The sequence below is a fragment of the Ascaphus truei genome, chromosome 4, assembly GCF_040206685.1.
Source record: "Ascaphus truei isolate aAscTru1 chromosome 4, aAscTru1.hap1, whole genome shotgun sequence".
NCBI classification, from domain to species: Eukaryota; Metazoa; Chordata; class Amphibia; order Anura; family Ascaphidae; genus Ascaphus; species Ascaphus truei.
Genome location: NC_134486.1, coordinates 225,452,986 through 225,474,468, shown reverse-complemented (window position 1 = coordinate 225,474,468; position 21,483 = coordinate 225,452,986). Strand labels below are relative to the sequence as shown.

The 21,483-nt window shown below is 41.3% G+C and overlaps 1 protein-coding gene across 1 annotated transcript in view; it reads left to right on the top strand.

Moving 5' to 3' along the window:
- Positions 1-11,699, top strand: part of CNKSR3 (CNKSR family member 3) — a 100,969-nt gene extending 89,270 nt beyond the window's left edge. Inside the window, exons 8-13 of the mRNA XM_075596929.1 lie at positions 189-257; positions 1,843-1,989; positions 2,378-2,502; positions 2,922-3,130; positions 5,435-5,524; positions 8,081-11,699. Coding sequence (XP_075453044.1) covers positions 189-257; positions 1,843-1,989; positions 2,378-2,502; positions 2,922-3,130; positions 5,435-5,524; positions 8,081-8,379 — 939 coding nt within the window. The 3' untranslated portion in view covers positions 8,380-11,699. The remainder of the gene's footprint in view (positions 1-188; positions 258-1,842; positions 1,990-2,377; positions 2,503-2,921; positions 3,131-5,434; positions 5,525-8,080) is intronic.
- The last annotated feature ends 9,784 nt before the right edge of the window (positions 11,700-21,483 follow it).

Sequence of the window (21,483 nt, the reverse complement as noted above, 5' to 3'; positions counted from 1 at the left end):
GGAAATCTCATTGCAAGTTGACATTTATGCTATGGTTGTTTTCCAGAAGAAGTCCCACAGAGCCCTGCTCTATAGCAACATTAATGACGTGTTACAGTAGAAGCAGTTTAGAGAAACACTGTTAGTAACAGTTGATAGGTCTGGGCACCTCAATTGTTTTGTTTATTCCCTTTCTCTCCATCTTCTAGTCCCCAGCTGATTGCTCCCGGAAGATTCATGCTGGTGATGAAGTGATACAAGTTAACCATCAGACAGTGGTAAGCTTTGCACATGATATCTGCATTCCCTTAAAATGACTAATTTTTGTTTTTCCAGTGGTGGCGAAGCTTGCATGTCATTGCAAAAAGGATGTGTTGCAAGAGCCTACAACAAGAGTTAAATTAAGCAAAAACATGTTATGCTGTATATTTGTAAACTATAAATAGTTCTATGTCTGTTGACCTGTTCATTGTCGGACATGGGTTGGACCTTCTACCTTTTACCTTGGATTAGCCTGGCAAAATTACTTCCACAACCTGACAAAATAAGTATTTAAAATGAATACAAATTTACCATGACTTACCTCCACCCTGCCTATTATTTTTTCCCCCACCCTCTGGGAGATTTCACTGTTGCCTAGTGTTGTTGGGCTGCTCACCTGCTGGGCTTACAGGATACTGAGGGTCCGTCGGTGGTAGCGGGGACCTAAAGGACAGGCTTTAGGGTTCTTCTCCGTTCTTTACTTGGTGCAATGTTTCCATTCCCCGCAGGCCCCAGCTGAACTGGGTGCAGTACCTGCAGGAAAACCCTCCGGTACTCCCCCTGATGAACTGCACTCTCGGCAGGAGTATAAAACAGGAACAGATCTTTATTGTTCAAAAGCATACAACGGGTACACTTCTTCCATGGGTCCCTGGAATCAACCCAGGGAGCTTGAGGCCCCAAGGGGCTATCCCTAGCACCCTTATTCCCTGGTTGAATAAGGGGTAGTACCCCACTGCCCTCAAGGAGAGGGTCTCTCCAACACTCTGAACTCTCTAGGAACACTACTAGACCCATAACACTACATTTAGACTCTGCAGCCCCTTTTGTACCCAGGGAATGTCTTAGGTCTCAGCCCCTGATAAGGAAGAACACAGGTCCTAGCCCCCCCCCCCCCCCCGCCTGGTCACTCAAGGGAACTGCTTACTGCAGGGGAAAACCCAGATTAACCCCAACACTGCTTGCGCTGGTACCAGGGCTTATGTGTTAGGCAGAGCAGATTGGTAGCCAAGAGGATACATGGCTACATTTGTTTTTTTATTTTATTGTCCTGGGATGATGAATGAAGAAGCATAAGTATATGTGGATATATAAGGATGTGACGTTTTCTTGCCCTCTCTTTTATCCCACCCTTTGTGGCTTTCTTTTTCATCAACCTTTCCTTTACCATCGTCTCACTTTCCTCAATCCAAGACCGTTTATTTTTTTGTCTTCTCTTTTTCATCTGTTATCACCCATTATAATCCATCTTTCTGCCATCTTCCCAACAGCTTGACCATGCATGTTGCCCATAAAATGACTTATCTGGTTTTCATAAAAAAGAAATAATTAAATAATGAAGGGTAAGGACGATACCTTTTTTAATGGCCAAGCATAGCTATGCTATAAGACAGCCTCCAGTACTATACGACACCTTATGGCCCATTGTTGGTGCTAGAGGTTTTATGGCATTGCATCACCTAGTAAATATGTCCTACATTTGCCCTACATTTCTTTTTATTTTGTATGAGAAACATCTACTTTAATAAAAAACCAACCTCCACACGCTGAAAAATGACTTGTGGTCAAGTTACCTAATCAACCCTTATGTCCTTTCTGAAGGTGGGATGGCAATTGAAAAATCTTGTGGCCCGGCTGAGGGAGAACACTGCTGGAGTTACACTACTTCTGAAAAAGAGACCAACGGGCACTTTTAATTTTACACCTGCACCTCTAAAAAACCTGAGATGGAGGCCTCCACTTGTGCAGGTGCTGTACTCCATTTTATGCATCATGATCACAATATTTGCCAGTTTTTCAGAAACGTGTCGGAAGGGCCTGATTCAGTATGTTCTGAAATGGACTTGAATGGCTACTTTGTAAGATATTGATTCAGGCCTTCGATATTATGCAATACCTACCACTGCTAAGGAGCATGATTATTATGAAGTGAGCGTAAAAGCGGATTAGCAACTAGCACCTCATTAAAGGCTGTTAAAAACCCAGTGAATAAACCCTGTTTGTTTTATTTTACTTCGATTTGAATCGACTTGCAGTATAAACAAATGTGAGGCTATTATAAAAAGCCTAAATCTAGCTGGTGCTAATATTCATGATGAGCGCATCTTACTAATAGAAATATTGGGTCTCATTTCAGACTAGTCCACCACCAACTACAACACAGTCCCCAGAAAGCACGTTGGATACCTCGCTGAAAAAGGAGAAACCGGCCATACTTAAACTTTATATCCCACCGCCACCAAATGTCCCGTACTCTCCACGGTATGTACACATCCATGTGAAAGGAAACAAAATCTATCTGACACTGTATGCTAGTGCTTTCATTTGGCAATAAATAACTGCACTATCCAGTATAACTCCAGTTAATGCAGCCTTACATGTAGGTCATAGAATTGTTATAATGGGTATTCTACCATAGGCTTAAAATAATTGCAATTTACAAAAATGCAAACGTGGGCGAAATCACAACAATAACGCTTAAAGACTGCTAATAGATGCGGCCATGTTGCAAAATACCCTCATATTCTTGTTACATTTTTGGGTTGCAAAAAAGTGCATTGCAGTGTTCTCTGTTATTGAAAGGGTTGCTTTAAGGGGCCAGTTTTAAGTAAAATCATATTTTTAACATGCAAAAGCATACATTTGTTTTAAGTGGATATTGCGATATATTTTTCTTTCAGGGATGAGAAGGGGAGTCTCGGCTGTAGTCGGGTTTGCAGAGACATACATCCTGCTCCTGCCTCAAAGGGTTCAGAGTCTCCTAACTCTTACCTCGATCAGGAGAGTCGTAGGCGGCGGTTTACTATTGCCGACTCCGACCAACTATCCACCTATCCAGTAGAAGTACATGTGCAGCCTGCAAAACTCCGAGACAAAACGCCATTGAATGGTGAGTTCTGTTACATTGAAAAAAAGTAAAGAACTACATTTCCCTAATCTTGTCTCTGAAACTATATTGCTGCTTTCATTAATACAAATTATTTTCCTATTGTTTTATGTCTGAAATGCTTATTTTTATTATGTGTAATATTGTCTTGCGTGTATTTCTGCTGCAAAGTGCAAAGGTACATGGATGGTGCTATAAATAAAGATATATATATATATATATCTGTGTGTGTGTGTGTGTATGTATATATGTATATATGTGTGTATATTTTTTATATATATATATATATATATATATATATATATATATATATATATATATATATATATATATATATATATATATATATATATATACACACACACACACACGTGCCAAACTTGGTCAATACATCTATGACCTAAGTTTTGTATTTGTAAAACTAGATTATGATCCTGTGTTTGGTCCAATATTTAGCTTCGTATCCTTAAATGCAAGGCTCCAAGTAATTTAGTTAATAAATGTCTAGTCCCTTCAGAAGTTGTTTGACTGTTTAAGTAAACATTTGGTGGCAGTAAATGGGCTAAACAATGCCAATGACATGATTGTATACAGTATGATTTATTTTTTACGTTAAAAAAAAAAGGTGCATTTTAAAAACAAGTAGGAAACTGCTGTTTTTACAGATGCAATATTGTTTCGTTTTATCATGTTGCAGTTTTACCGGAGTTAACTAGCTGCAAAGTTAAAATAGCCTCCCAGAAATGGAAAAACAGCTGTCTTTTCGAGTCATTTTGAGGTTTGCATGTACAGCAAGGCCCCGCTTCTCGGTGCCTCGCTTTTCGGCGATCCGCCGGTAGCGAGAAAGGGGGCCGCCATGTCTGCGCATGCGCCGAACGGGCCGGTCCGAGGTCACGCATGCGCAGAATGAAGGGCTTTTCGAGGTTGCGCATGCGTAGAAGGGCAAATTGCCGGTCTGTCTGCGCATGCGCACACCGAAAATCGCCGGTTCTGCTTTTTTTTTTCCTCTCCATTTCGTTTCCTGGTAGCAACAAGTCATGTTGAATAGCAAGGCCATAATGTTTTAAAGAATTACCTCTCAACCAAAAAGGTTGAAATACAGGAACTCTAAGTACTTAGTAATCTGTGTATGTGTATATATATATAATATATATATATATATATATATATATATATATATATATATATATATATATATATATAATAGATAAGAGCAAGGCACTCCGTCAGGTAGATGAAAGTGGGTGCAAATCCTATATAAACCAAATAGGTAATACGATACCGTGTGACCGAATATCAGAGGCAGCACTCCACGAGGTAGTCAAAAGATTTTGTATTTAGTGAGACATAAAAACCAACGTTTCGGTCATATAAAAAAATCTACTCGCCACACAAAAAAATCTACTCGCCACCTAGTACCAAACGTGTGCTGCTTGGGCCAATATTTACTCGCCCGGGGGTTAAATCCACTCGCCCGGGGCGAGCAAATGTATAGGTTTGTCGAACACTGTATATATATATATATAATCTCCAACACATTTTAATACAATATGTGTGCCATTATTTGGAGTCGGGAAGGAATTTAATTTTCCCCTTATGAGACGGCATTGGATAATGTTTCACTTAGATTTTTTGTTTGCCTTCCTCTGGATCAATATACTGTAAAAACAAATATATGATTAGTATCGGTCATGTGATTTTAATATAGGTTTAGTATAGGAACTTGGTGGACATATGTATTTTTTTCAACATCATCTACTATGTAAATAGACACAGACCCACCACCAACTTGTATGGGACCTTGGACACAAATGTAACCAAGGTCCCCAAGTTAATGAGCAAGGGGTGGACTTGTGGGGTGCATTTTCAATGAGATTTAGTGGGTCGTAGGGGAGGACCAGGAAGGCAGTCACTCCGCCCACCTGTTTCTACCATGGGCCCAAGTCCACAATTCGGCTGGCAGGCCTCCCCCCTCAGATGGCAGCCCTAAGTAGACACATTTAATAAATAGACACTGCTTTCCATAAAGGTGCTGTGGCAGCTATAAAAAGAATAGTGATTTTTCTTGAAGTGCTGCAGTGTCAAAAAGATAGCACAGAATCTCAGTAGAAACCATTACAAATTTGTAAAGAGATGGCATATAAAATCTTTTTTTTTTTGTTATTTTTTTAATTTTTTAGGTTTTTATGCATAATATCTTGTTATGTAATCATTCTAATTGATTTTTATATAGCACTGCACTTTTTCCTTCATGTAGCCTACTTGTTCATTCATTGGTGTCTTTATTTCTTTTTGGGGTCTCTGCAGGGAAGCCACGGCCTTTATCAATGCCTGCAGAAGCAAGTTGGATGGTGTCTGCAGAAACTTATTCAAGGCACAGAGTCGCAGGAAAGAAAGGTACGGGGAATAATTACCTGTCAAATTAAAAAGCATCTCCCAGGAGTAGGGAGAACCACAATCTGGCAATGATAGAGATAAATGCGTTCTCGTTTGAAATATGGGTAAGAATATGGATAAGAATGAGCTATAGGTCATTTTTTAATAAGACTAAATAGGCCTTCGAGGATGAAATAAGAAATATACGAAATAGAAAAATAATAAGGATGTTAGTCATTCACACAAGAATTGAAGAGTTCCTATAGGAGTAATAGTAAAATAACAGAGGCAGAGATTCCACACCTGTTATTCCCCCTCCCCCCGCTTATTTTTTTTTGTCTTTTGTTTTTGTTTGTTTACAAACAGATAACATGTTACAATTTTGATGAGTATTTTTGTTCCACGTTTGAAATTTCTGAATATGTTTGATATGAAAAAATTCAATAAAAAATTTGAAGTTGGAAAAAAAAAAAAACATGCCGTGCAACCAGGTGACATTGGCAAAGGCTTTCTGTCCCAGGTATCTGGTAATTTTTTTCAAAATATGGATATTTTCCATTACTTAAGGCAGGGAAGGGTTAAAAGGAAAAACCCAAAAGAATTCCTATTTGCACTCACCTATACTATTAAATGGTTGGGAAAGATTCAATCCCTGGGTAAAAAACCCATATACCATTTAGTGATATACAGTAAAAATAGTTTATTAAACAGTTATGCAAAGACAAGAGCGGCAATATCCTCTGTTTCAGTATTTTCCATTACTCACTTAAGCAAAGAGATCCAAAAGTACTGCCTATAAATTACCTCTTTTTTTTTTTTTAAACTGAAACTTCTTTAGTGGCACCTAGTCAATTTTGATGGGACAAAACTGGAGACATGGAGACGAAAATATGAAACGGAAATGACGTCACATAATGGCCGCCGCTCCCCCCACACGCCCGCTGTGACATATCGCCACTCCTACGGCCGCCATTCCCCCCCACACGCCCGCTGCCATGCCGCGCATGCGCAGATGTGATGGCGCGCATGCGCAGTTGTGATGGCGCCACTGACGGACGCCACGCATGCGCAGAAGCAGTTGGCAGTGGCGCCGTTCCACCCACACGCCCGCGGCCATGCCGCACATGCGCAGTTGTCTTGGCGCCGCTGACTGACGCCACGCATGCGCAGAAGCGGCTGGCAGCGGCGCCATTCCCCCCACACGCCTGCCGTGTCCATACCTCTGCTGGAGGGGGAGCAGGAGAGAAGGGTGGTTGACTCCGGGTCAGGGGACTTGGACAGCGGTGGGTCTGGCCTGTGGATGCTGAACACCCTCTTCCCGTACTTCCCCCGGGGGGAGGGGGGAGGGGGGCTGGCTCCAAGCCAGGGGACTCAGAAAGCAACAGCTCAGACATTTTTCCCCCCGTGTCTCCATACCTCCGCCGGAGGGGAGGAGAGAGGGGGGCTGGCTCCAAGCCGGGGGACTCAGAAAGCGACAGCTCAGACATTTCTCCCCCCGTGTCTCCATACCTCCGCCGGAGGGGAGGAGAGAGGGGGGCTGGCTCAGGGATGGGGGACTCAAGGACAAGGACAGCTCACACAATCACCAGCAGAGAGAGACACACTGACTGACACACACACACACACACTGACTGACTGACACACACACACACACACACACTGACTGACTGTCACATACGCACTGACTGACACACACACACACACACACACACACACATACGCACTGACTGACTGACACACACACACTTAAATATCATTCTTACAAATACAATTTCTGTGACAAAAGACAAAGAAGTTTCACTTACTATGTGTGTGCACAGCACACAGAGCTTTTTTTTTTTTACCTACTGGCCTCTATTGCTTAATCTGTTAATATACCAATATGAATGAAGCAATTAGCTTCTCAATGAAATGCTTTGAGCATATGTTTTACAGAGATAAAATATATTTAGTGTCCATGCAGATCATTTATCATAATCCCAGTAATATACTCCTTGTCCTATAATAAATCTTGATTATTGTGCATTCATATTTTTTTAAGATCTAGTGGGCATATATTCTATTGGATATAAATGACTCCCTAGGCCAGCAGTGCGCAAACGGGGGGGGCTTGAGGCGCGAGATTTTTTTGGGGGGGCGGGGCGCGTGCGGTTGCAGAGGTCCTGCGCTCTTCCCAATGGCATTTAAATTAAATGCCGGGGGATCGCGTGAGGCTTCTGCAACCTCTATTTACCGAGGTTCAGTCTGCTTCAAGACGGGTGACCATGGCAAAGCGGCGGCAAATGACGCTGCGGGGTCATTTGACATCATGGTTGCCAAGGTAACGTGACGTCAAATGACGCCGTGGGTCATGTGACATCACATGACCCCGCAGCGTCATATGATGCCGCACGAGGTGAAGGAGGGGGGCGCAGGGACAGAGGAGAGCAGGCAGGGGGGGCGCAGCAAATAAGGTTTGCGCGCCCCTGCCCATGGCAATGAAAGCCAATTTGGTGGAATCTTCAGAGATCATGGAACATTATACTGTATGTAGTAAAGATGCTTGCAGAATACTAATCTTGTATTTTTGTGTTACAGGAGATGAGGTCTTGTCCAGATATTTCAGTAATGAGCGAATAGCACCTATCATTGAAGAGAACGTCTCCTCACGGAATTACTTTACCAGGTCAGCAACTGACAGACAGTTGGTGAGAGGTGCGGACTATATAAGGGGCAGCCGGGGCCTTCTAAACATGGACCTGCACAACTGTGCCACAATGCCATTCCAGGAAGAAGGGGCCAAAAAGCAAACTGCCCCTTCATCCACAAAGAATTCCTCCCCAGAGCCGTCACTACTGGTCAGCTGGATTACGCGACTAAAACTGTTGACTCGATGATTATTTACGGACTGTTGCCTCTCAGTGCCTTTGTTGCCTAAATAGCAGTATTACGTACAAGCTGGTTCCACAGAGACGCATGCTGTACCTCTTCCATCCTTGACATAGACATTGATGGAAAGGAGAACATCGGAGGTCTAGAATGGCAGAATATAGCAAATAATTTCTAAAGCAATAAAGAAAGTGGTAGATTTGCAAATCTGATGCATTCTAGGCAGACGCAATGGAAAAATGCTTGAACTCTCAACGCTCACTGTTTGCGTTGTTTTTTTTTTTGTTTACTTTCTTACACAAGTTGTATTCAGTTTAGACATCTGTGCATGTAAATTTGACACACTTTGTGTTTTCATGTCAAATTTTATAGCGCTGTGCAGGAAGCAAGTAATTTATTTTCACGTGTTGTCAACTATTGATTATGCTTTTTACCAAAGGGTCATTTTTTTTGGTTCTTTTTTTAAGTTTGATTTTAGGAAGTATTATTCCGTTTCTAGGATGAGGACCAACGTGTGCTTTACAAATGTTATTTTCTTACGTTACATAGTGAAGCATTTAAATTTCCTTCTCTTGGATATCTCCTCCTGCAGTGTTTAGGTATTGTTTGAAAAAACAGACCCCTGGAGGAGAAAATATACAGATCTTGCCTGAAAACTGAATGTACAAAATAATAATGGACTTAGAAAAAAAATTATATATTTAAATTCAAGCATAGCTGCTTATATGTATATATCATTTTTTTTTTTTCGGTTGTACTCTTAAACTTGGTTACAAATGGTTGTCTTTAGCACTGAGCACTATTAAGCCAGTGAAGAGAATGGATTTATTATATAATCACCAATAATTTAAATGTCAGGTATTAAAAGCCATGTGTTGCACTAATAAGGATATGAATATAATGTCTTATAGACATTGAATCCTTTTTTGCCTTCAACATGCTATGAGGTCTGTTTACCTCTTTTTTCAAAATACAGTACCTCTTTTCCTCCCAGTCTTCAGCTGTATCCCACAGAGACTTTAACATATCAGCAACAGGTAGTGGTACAAAACTGGGAATCCACTGAGCTGTTTGGTCTCAAGGGTCACAGAAATATACAGATATATAGCAAATACATTTTTTAAAGATTCCGTATTGCATTGACAATGACTGTTAAAATACCCTGCACGTAAGGAGTACTGGGTAATTATACTTGCTTTTTTAATTCTTGGCTAGCTTTACGAAAATATGTAGATACTTTTCAAGCCCGTTTGTTCTCAACTTATGGAAGAAATTCATCTAGCCTTCTCAGGGTCCTGAGATTTATAAGGAAGGATAAATTAGCAGTTAGAGAATAGATCAACAGGTGTGTGTGTGTGTGTGTGTGTGTGTGTGTGTGTGTGTGTGTGTGTGTGTGTGTGTGTGTGTTTGTGATTGTGTGTGTGTGATTGTGTGTGTGTGATTGTGTGTGTGTGTGTGTGTATGTACATATATGTATGTATATATATATATGTATATATATATATATGTATAAATATATATGTATATATATATATGTATATGTATATGTATATATATATGTATATATATATATATATATATATATATATATATATATATATATATAATATAATCTGGTCCGGCACACTTGTGTTTTTTTCAATGTGAATTTATTGGATGATTTGATGTTTGGGTCTCAATGGGGACCGAAATATTAATCGCCCAATAAATGTAACTATTGGGGGTAAACACAAGTGTACAGGACTTCTACTTTGTATCTATCTGTGTGTCTATGTATGTATACATGCACATACACATATTGCTTGACTTACCCGACCGTAAAAAGTCTTGATCGGAACCTCAAACAGTAGTGTAGTTGAACCATTCTCTACTAGTCACTTTTGGACCTAAAATATTTATTTTACAAATTATTGTATTTGCATTGATTTGAATAGAAAAAAATAGTAATACAACATTTGGAGTTTTTTAAAGTACTAAAGGCATACAGATGTAGCAGACATGTCACCTCTTATCGCACAATAACTTTACTGCTGCCATAAGTTTTATTGTGCGTTTTGCCGGGTCTCCATGCAAACAAATGGAGCAGCAACTTGCAATATTGCGTTATTTGCATGCCAAATCGCACCATTTAGTGCCTTACCACTTGAACAGGTGCAATATTTTTTGCTACATCTGTACTTCTTCATTTGAATAACTGTAAATTTACCAATTTAGTAATTTACTGGTCCATGGCTACAAAAAAAAAATTGTACACGTTGAATATTGCAATCAACTACCATTTCCCATCTCCCAAAGTCGTTAAATGACCCGAACAACTGAATTTTCAGAATCTGGATGAAACCACTTGCAACTAATGCAGTCCCTTTGCAATGTGTTCCTGCCCCTCTCCCTCGCCTCACAGGGAAGAAGGGGTGATCTCTGCAGTGCCTCAAAATATGCTTTTATAAAAAATATATTTTTTAAATCGAAGAAGGAAAACAAGATTACCATGTTTGTTCCCCATCCGAGCTCATTAAACATAGTAATATTATTCAATCACACAGGCCTCGTTTATTCTACTTCCATGAGAAGGAAAGGCAACGACTTTAAAGTTATTCATAAACATACAAATATACAGTCTGATTGTCCACACAAATGAAAGATTCATATAAAGTATGCAAAAGTATATTTTGTTGAGGGGTCTCGCAGTATGGAAAGGCTCCACCTAGTTTTTTTTCTGATGGTATGAAAACAAGACCAGTGATATTGCTGCTTTTAAGGATATTGCAACCTAAAGGTTAAAGTGGAAACTATTCAGAGTTTAAAAAAAAATGTTATTGTGTGTTTTAGAATTATCATATTCAACTATTAGAGAGCAATGCAATCTAATTATCTCCCATAGGGATGCTTTGAAGAACTTTTTGGCACTAACTCTGCATGTCCCATGTTCCCAAATGATGCATATTAAAAAGGCCCCTTTCATGCTGAAATAACCCACAGACAATTACTTGAAAGTTTTATAAGAAAAATGGTTTAAAAAAAATCTTCCCTTATTTAGATAAATATTTCATTTAAAAAAAATTGCAATCTTTTTATTTTTTAAACTGTCCATTCAATAAAACTAGAAAGTGTAGCTTGAGTTTGTGTTGTGAATGCCACTAATGTTTTTTTTTTAATAAAGTTTAAAAAAACCTTGCAATAATTGGCCATGCGGAGACGTTTCAGGACTGTGTATACTTTACCATAACTGCCTTTGTTTAAAAATAAAACCTGACATTTCAAGTTTTTAAATATTTTATTTAGGAAAATGCAAAAAAGAAAAAACTATTAAAATGCATTTTATACAAAACTTGGTGCTTTTTGATCTAAATGTAATTAACCTGTTTACTTATCAATTTTTTTTTTTACTTATGGGGGTGATGTGTCAAGACAATTTTCAAGGACAATTTTCATATTGCACATAGGGTTGCCAGATTGCATGTCCAAAAATGCTGGATACAATGGTGAAAAATATGATGTGCTCAAAGTCGGTGGGGTGGTATGTTATTTATAAATTCTCACACCATTACGTAATTTTTTTCTAAATTTCATTCCACGTGTGCACCAATTTGCACTATTTCATATTCTATTTTGTAAAAAAAATATCTGGGAGGGCTTAGGGGATTGAAATCGAGCAAATTGGTGCATACATGGAGTGGAATTTAGAAAAAAAATGACAATGGGCAGATAATTTATAAATAACATACCTGCAGTCATACATGGCGAGCTATATTGATCTTAATGCTTCTCTCCCACTACTTCCAAGATTGTTGCAACACCCCTCATCCACCCTCACCCCCCTCAATCTCTCACCCCCACTCATCATCTCACCTCCCCCTCCTCCTTTCTCACCTCCCTCACCACCACCCCCTTCCTCCTCCTTCCTCACCACCATCCCAACATCCTCCTCCTTCCTCACCACCATCCTCCTCTTTCCTCACTCCCCCTCCTCTTTCCTCACCAACCCCCCTCCTTCCTCCTCACCACCACCCCTCTTCTTCCTCTAACTCCTCCCTCATCGTCTCCCCTCCCCCTTCTGGTATCTTACCTGTGTAGATCCTCCTGGCAGACAGGGACACAGTGGAGCTCTTCTCTCCTCTCCCAGATGGAAGGAAACTACATTTCCCAGCATGGATGTGGGGGAGCTGTGCACACTCCTTAATGACGTAGAACCCTTCCATTGGTCAATCTTCTCCTTGGCTCGGGGGGGAGGGAGATGATGCCGATGGTTCCTTGGTTACAAGACGCTGCTGCCTGCAGGAGACTCACTCTACCACTTCTGCTTCTGAATCAGAAGTAGGAGCGGGGACCCAGCACCTGGCTACTCTTAGCACTCATGCTGCCCGTTCAGAGAGGGAGAATATTGGACACATACATGTCTGGTAATACCTAATTTTTTTTCCCGGACAGATGAGCAAATGACTGGTCTTTCCAGTTCAAAACCGGACATCTGGAAACCCTACACATAGTAGCAGGACACGTTCCAATTTTTTCTCGGTATTGGCTTATAACTTGGAGTATCGATAGGAGAATGGGGTCAATGTTAAAATGGATGAGAAGTAAAGAGTGAAACACTGCTCATTTGCATGTCATTACCCAGAATCCCTGGCTGCAGTGGAAGCACTGTTTGCTAACAGATAATGGGGAAAGACACAGTGGTGGACCTGTCTGAGACGTAAATGCACCACAAGTGGTATTTTTTATTTACTTGTAGCGCTTCTCCCCCTACCCTATGGGAAATGTAGCGGCTACTGAGTGTGTGTGTGGTGCTTTACCTGTTGCTCACAGGAGGCCTGAACATCGGCTGCTGGGAGCCGGGGTGTACGTGATCTGTCTGGGGACAGCCTGAACATCGACTGCTGGGAGCCGGGGTGTACGTGATCTGTCTGGTGACAGCGCCTCCACCTGTGAGGGATCCTGACCGCGCCAGATAACCCCTTCACAGGACCCAATGCAATAAGATCCCACACTTGTATTTAATAATAGTTTAATTAACACAGGCACAACTAGAGATATCATTAACCCACATACAATATAGGCCTTGCACAGCCGTAGCCCCACTGTGCCCTCCAACCGTAGTGTCCACGCCTGATGGGATTTCCCCAAAGTACTGAGGGGCCCCTGAGCACCCAACGTCCCTGGTGTCCACAAGAGCCAACCCACCTAATGTGTGAGCCAGTGCTGCCCACAGTAACTTAAAGTGTTATAGTTCGCGCACGTTGAGAGATACCTGCCCAGGTGCTCCAGCACCTGGGTATGACCGAAAAGCAAAACGGATCCACTCATCCAGCGACATTGATGTCAGCAAAGCCTTTGCCTCTGCGTGGGGTGAACTCTGGTAGGAGGGTCTCACCTTTGATAGTCTATGATAGTGCGGTGGGGGTCCTGCCCCAGACCACAGTCCGCAAATCACTGTGCGGTGTCTTTAAATGGCACTATACACTTAACTGTATACAGCTACAGGGGAAATGTCCCTAGCTAGGGGTTTCCCTGTAGCAGCCATAATCGGATTAGGTGAGTGGGGCCTACCTTGGACCTAAAGGGTTAATCTGGCCTAGTCTGGATGCCACTGACACCCAGACCCTACCTTCCCTTTCCTGGCTCCAACTGTCAGTCTCCCTAACTGTCAGAATTCTAACTGCCATGCATCTGTCAGCCCTATTGGTTGCCTGGCATGTGGTCTGCACCCCCTGGGGCTGCTGGGACTTGTAGTTCCCCTGCTGTGCTATACTCCTAATGGCCGCCACTTGCTACTGCGCATCCCTCCCCAGCCTATGGAAAGGTAAGGGGACAAACGGGGCCCTGGCTATATACTATACATCCAGTTGGAGAAGATTTTTATGGTGCATACTACAAGTCTGAAGTGAAATAAACCTCGCTAACTAACAATGTGCATCAAATTTAGGAAAGTATTGCTTATATTTTACACCAGCCTTAGCTGTCTCCTTAGAAACTTGATAATTGGGATGGGAACTTGAGACTTGGTTTTTGTGCACGTGAGTTTAGGCTCTGAAAATAAGTGACGCTCAAATGTGGGGACCGAGCCAGCCTGCCCATCGCCATAAGATGTGTGCAACCGGTGCTTCAAAGGTTAACAGTATCTTTATAACACATATAGTTCTCTGCTAGGGCCACTCCCAATGAGTGATAAAATCTGTGGTCAGCCTCCATTGTTGGGTTGAGGGACTAGTACCTAGTGCTCACAGGCACACCATAATCGGTACATATAGTGTCCCACATTGCCATAGAGTATATAGAAACGGACAACTCCCTGTGCAAGTTCCTTTAATTCTCCAGTGTGGTCCCAGATCGCGGGTTCCAGCGGCGTGCATCCACTCAGTAGAGTGAACAAGCAAGAAGGGTAAACAGGGCAGAGCACTGTCAAAAAAAGTGGAGGAGGCTCACGTATGAAAAATAAAGATATTTATTTGAATAACTGGATCATAACTGACCCCTCAGTAGGAAACAACACAAACGCACCTAGGTATTTTGGGTGACACGCCCTTTATCAAGGTGTAATTGCTAAAGGTACAGCTGATGTCTAAATCCAGATCGCGCCAGTGAGTGACGTCATAACTTCATAGCCGATCGGATTAATGCTCCTTCGATCAAGGTGTCCGATTGGCTGAGGTGTCATGTCAATACAATAAACTTTATTAAGACAATATCAACAGACATAAACACCTAACTGATTCTTAAAGCTGCAGTTCAGTCAATATCCTGCATGTGTGTTTTTTTTAATAAATCAGTTCTGTAGTAAGAAAAAATACTTTTAGCCTTTTCTGTTTTTAAAAAAACAACTTTGAAAGACCAATTTTCTTATATTCTATTAACAACCATTTGCTAAGGCACTGCCCCTTCATGTCCTGTCACAAGCCCTGGCACACCCCTTTGTCAGCCCTGCCCTCCATCTAGCACATGTCAGTGCAGGAGTGCTCATGAATATTCATGAGCTTCCACTGAGTGAAAGAAGCAGAAGAAAAACAGATCCCTTCACTAATGATATCACCAAATTTCGCCGATCAATATATGGAGAACGAATTGACCTGCAGCTATACAGTTCTTTAGGTAATTAGAGATTGCACACATGAAACTTTTGAAGTAAAAAAAATAAATTTAAAAAAAAGACTGAACTGCAGCTTTAACCCACAGAGTCGAATGTATTTCAAGTTGACAAAAGTCAAAATGAAACTAACTTTATTTACATTATATACGAACAATCAGCTCTCTATGGTAATCAGAAAAGGGTGGTGACGTCAATCACTAAGCTTCAGCATGTAGCTTAGTATTCAATACAAATTCAACATCCAAAATCAACAAGAAATAGAATAACTGTAACTTATGTAAAAAAAAATTGGACTTGTAAAAAAGATACCTCTTACCAACAGAAAAAGTGAAGAAAAAAAAATTAAGAAAAGTTAAAAACACATCAGAACAGTATTTATATTACAAAATATATGTAAAAAAAATAGGAAACACACAAACCAGCAATCCCGGAAGCAGCAAGAGAAACGCACAAGAAGGATAAATGGTAGTGTAGCAGATAACCATAATATAATAAATCTCCATATATGACCAGAAAGCCTGAGGTGAATACCTCTCAACATTAATGATCTAAGACTAGTACAATATGAGTCTATATATATATATATATATATATATATATATATATATATATATATATATAAAGTAAATACAACTGTATGCTCATCTGCATGTCGTAGGCAGGTCTGCAACCTCGCCTTTCACCATTATCACCCAGCACACAGCACTTCCACTGCAGCAAGGGATTCTGGGAAATGACATGCAAATGAGCACACAGTGCCACTTTTTGGTTCAAAAACCATTTTTTGCATGGTTCCCTATAGGCTTAAGCTTGCTGCATGGTCACAGCTTTGAGCACAGCCAGGGTTAAGGTGCATACCCAGAAAACCCACCCACAGCCATTTTTTTTTTTTTATATACATTCCTTGTTTGCCAAGACAAAAAAAACACAAAGGCAAAACAGCATTCAAGAAAGCCGAACAGCACATTCCAAGTCGTCATCTGTGCATCTCACCCTTTCGATTACCCAAAACATTACAATTTATACTTTTTTTTCTATATAATCTAACTGTCTCTCGCATACCACAGAAAGCACACGCTAAAAAAAACCTGAATTCATCCCATTCTACACAAAACTTTTCGTACTTTCTATGGAACGTTTTAACATTATCTCAAATTACTTCTTTTGTCCCCGCAGCTCTTCTAACAAACGTTCAACTAGAACTAAAAAAAATTCCTTACTTGCTTCCTCTACAGATACAAAACAAGGGGATGTGAAGGAAAGGTGAAGGGGTGAGGTGGGGAAGTGGATTGGGCGCTCCCTGGTGAACCAATATTGTTGTTGGGAATACAACTAATAACACACAATATAACACCAATAGTGAAATAGTGAAAAAATAAATGTGTGTAAAAGCAGCTCAACTTCCTCTGATGGGACAGTTCCAGGTCCCAGAAGGGTAGATTGTTTCTTGGAGATGAGGAGGAGCGCAGGTAGGTGTAGCAAAATATGCAAAAAAGAATAACAAATATATAGTGCAGATGGTAAACACTGTGTAAGTAGATGTAATCTATAGAAGAGAACTCACATAGATCGCAGAAAATATCACGTGTCAGAGATCCTTCTCTCTCTGACTGGAGCCCTTTAAATGGTAGCAGGGAAATCCCTCAAGGCACGGATATGTATGGATAAGAAGAAAAGCCACAATAGTGCATACTATTCCAATAATGTATTATGCATACAAATAACACGAGTATATCACACTCACATTCGCCATGTATAAATCGGGTGGGGGAGAGAACCGCAGCTCGTTGTATAATGGTGTAGGTGTAGGCAGCTTCACAGCATTCAGGATTCTCTTCCGCGTGTGTCACAGCCGTCGCGTCACTTCCGCTATCGCGTCACGGCTGAGGGCGGAAGTTCCCAATGGAAGAGATCTAAGACCGAGTTCTGCCAGTCCTTCAGAGCTTGTTCTCTCTCTTCAAACTCTACGCGTTTCGCCAGATGCTTCGTCAGGAGTTTTAATACACCTACTTTGGCTAACTGCACCTTCATCCAGTCCAACATTGGAGTCTTTCCGGTATAGGTGGCTGCCCACAAGTTTATTTTCCCTACCTCTCTTTTTAAAAATTCTCCCTCTTTATCTCTTTACCGTATTTAAACCCACTAGGACCTGCCTTTCCTCCCTTTTGGTCCACGCTTGATGATTTTGAGCTATTGCTCTCACTTCTCTCCTTCTCCCTCTCCTCTCCCCTAGCCTCTTTTATTTTAACCCACTGTACATGCTCCTTTTTTAATTCTTCATACTGCTCTTTTGTCAGCTGTTTTCTTTGGTACATCAGTTTTTCTAATCTTTCTATTATCTGTTCCTCACTACTCCCCCCATGCTGCTTCCGGAAAATACCCACCCAAAATAGAACATCTCCCACTGCGTCCTCAAAATGTTCCATTTTCTCTTTTAGGGTTACTTTCCCTGATACTTTCCCAACTTTACCCTCTACACCTTCCTCTCTAGGCTCCACTTTACTCTGGCTATCCTTATCTTCCTTTGTTTCTATCCCTTGCGAAGACTCGTTTTTGCTTCCACTAACAACAAACCCTTTACACTTACTCTTTCCCTCTTTACCTTTTCCACTCTCACCACCAGGGCCTGCCTTCTCCTCTGTTTCTTTCGCTTCCCTATCTAACGTCTTTTTTTCCTCTTTCCCTTTACTCACGGTCTGTTCCTCTTCCCCACTCCCGTCAATACTGGACAAATCCAGCGCACAAAACTTTGACTTCATCACCCTATCTTGCCATAGCTCACTCTTCCCCTCTCCTTCAACTGTACAAACATCGTTGTCACTTTGTAAACTATGTTTTTGCGCCCCTTTCTTGGGTCCGGTCGTGTACATTATTTCCACTTCCACCTCCCCCTCTATTGGGCCACTCTCTACCATTTCTTCCCTTCTTAAATCCTCCTCATACATTGCTGTTATAGCCGGATCAAACCCTCCCTCTTGGGAACTCTCCATCTCACAAATTCCAAGACCCTCCACTGTCTCTTCCTCTTCTTCTAGCACAATGCCCCCTTTTGCTGCCTGGGCATATGTCCTTTTTGTGCACTGCCATGCCAAGTGTCCTTCCTCTCCGCATAGATGGCATCTCTTAGGGACTCCACAGTTGGCTGCAGTATGTCCCTCTTCCCCACAATTACGGCACACAATTCCCGTTTTCGTGCAACCCTCCTTTGTATGTCCATAAGTGTGGCAATGCCTGCAATATAGAGGCTGTCCCGGGTAAAACAAAAATCCTCTGTCTCCTCTGATATTGAACATGGCCGGTGTGTGTGTCACTCCTCCCGCACATGATGGATCCCGTCTGAACCGTACCCAGAAACGTCTCTTACCGTTGAACATGCCATACGGGTTTTTAAGTTCTTCACCTCCTCTGATCATTTCACAATACCGTTTCAAAAAAGTCACAATCTCCTCTTTCCTTGCATACGGATTGTACATGTGAAGTACAAGCGGTCTCTCCTCCAGCATAAAACTTGGAATTACCTTGATGCCATGTAAGATCGGGTCACCAGACTTCTCCTTGCACTTTTCAAAAGTGCACCAAACATCTGCTTCTTGATGACAGGTCAGGTCATAAATCCCCTGTGCAGGGAAATCCTGAAGGCAGAAGATCCTCACAGCGTCCAGACCGATCAATTGCTTCAGCACCTTCTCCACTATCCACAGCAGGTTCACTCGACTTCTCTCGGTCTCCTCGATCAGGAACCGAATGGAATTGCGCATTCCAGCTTGCGACGTCATCTCTGCTCTCCCAAGCTCAGGTGCAGCACCCCAAAAGCAGCAAGGGACTTTAGCCAGTAAAGGCGATGTCCCAGGGCAAAGGTTCCGGCCCCTCACTTCCGTATCTGCTCGCTCAGAACTGCTCACTCAGGAACACTCCTCTTAGCTCGAGATGGCGTGCCCCCCCAAAAGCAGCAGGAGTCTTTAGTCCCCGAAGGGACGATGACTCAAGGCCAAGGGGACACAGTCTCTGCTACACAGCTGTTTCGACCTTAATGGGTCTCATCAGTGTGGGGTTGGATAACTGGGTATGCAAAGAAGCTAAAGGATGGGGTTTACCATACTGAGTTAAGTTATGGTGAGTAAAAAAAGTGACAAAAACCTTATACCCTAAAAAAAAACCTATATATATATTATACTCCTTTCAGTTAGGGGAAAAATATATATTATCTATACTGAGAAATAAATTCAAACCGTATGCTATTATCAATAGCTTCAAGTGTGTGACTCATTGTTTAGTTAAAACCTTCTGCACGAAGGACACATCCTTTGCATAAAAGATACGATGATGATAACCCCTATATTCTAGAGTCCCCCAAGTATCTTAAGAGCCATTGATCAGAAATATCAGAAACATAACAGTAAGATGCATAATGCAGATTTTATCAACCAATAATAGTATAATCATATAGGGAAATTTTAAATGTTCCTTTTATGTCAAGGCATATATGGGGCTCTGTAATAAAGTGGTGTAATGTGAAACACAGTGGAATGACGGGGGTAGAGGGAGGACCACTGGATCAGAGGAAGTGTCCAAGCTCCCAGTCCGTGTTTAGACCAAGAGGAACCTGGGTTTTCAAAGTAAAGATCCAGTAGGCCTCCCTCTGGTCAAGCCTCTTGATACGATTACCTCCTCTCACATGAGGGGGAATGAACTCAATTCACAGAATTTCAATTGTCCAATACCCCCCTTGGGGCAGTGGGTACAGTGTAGTGGGACCGGATGAATAATATCTTTACACTTGATAAGTCTAGTGTGTTCCATAACATGTATCTTCAAGCATCTCGTGGTCCGTCCCACATACTGTTTCCCACAGCCACAAGTAAGGAGGTAAATAACAAATACGGTGTTACAATTAATGAAGCTCTGTATATTGAACACTTCTTTAGTTACTGTACTTTTAAAGGTCTTGGACGGTAAGATCAAATTGCACATTTTGCAGGATCAACACCTAAACGACCCTTTAGTCATTTGTCTAGATTTGTCAATGTGTGATGAAAATACACTGGATGTAAGGGAATTTGAGATAGTCTTAGCCTTTCTAAGCACAACTTTGGGGCAAGATGGTAAATCCTGCCCCAAAATAGGATCCAAGCGCACGATATTCCAGTGTTTCTCCAAGATTAACCTGATATCTTTTGCCTGCTTGCTAAATTGCGTAATGAAAGTGGACTCTCCAATTTCGAAACTTTTTTAGGCTTCCTTTTTAATAATTGTTCTCTGTCTATTTCTTTCACCTCTCCCCTCGCTTGTAAGAGATCATGGGGTTTATAGCCCCATGCGAGAAATCTATTGTGGAGATCATCTGCTTGCCTATGGGCGTCTTCCTCCTGGGAGCAATTTCACTTAACCCTCATAAATTGCCCCCTTGGGTATATCTTTAATGAGGTTCCTAGGGTGGCAGCTGTCCGTTCTCAGATATGTATTCTGTGAGTTTTTTTCCGGAAGATATCTGTGTGTACGTTCAAAGATAGATCAACGTAAAATAACAGATCTAGATATTGTAAGTTCTGGTAATCATAAGTGTAAGTGAATTATAAGTTATAATTATTTGTGTTAAGTGAATTAATAAACAATAAGAGTGTAGTGACATCACCATCCCAAATAAAAATAAGGTCATCAATGAATCGACAGTAAAAAAACAATGTGATTCCTATATATGTTCCTATCTCCAAACATGTGGAACGACTCCCATCATCCCATGAACAAGTTGGCATAGGATGGGGCAAAGCTGGTACCCATAGCCGTTCCACGCGTTTGGAGATAGTAGAACACCGTCACATAAAAAGTGATTGTGTGTCAACAAAAAGTGTATATAATCTAAAATAAAAGTGATCTGTGATAAGTCAGAAAATTCCGGCTCTGTGGGTTAAGAAAGGTGTTTATGTCTGTTGATATTGTCTTAATATAGTTTGTTGTAGTGACATGACACCACAGCCAATCGGACGCCTATGATCTAGTTATTCAAATAAATATCTTTATTTTTCATGTG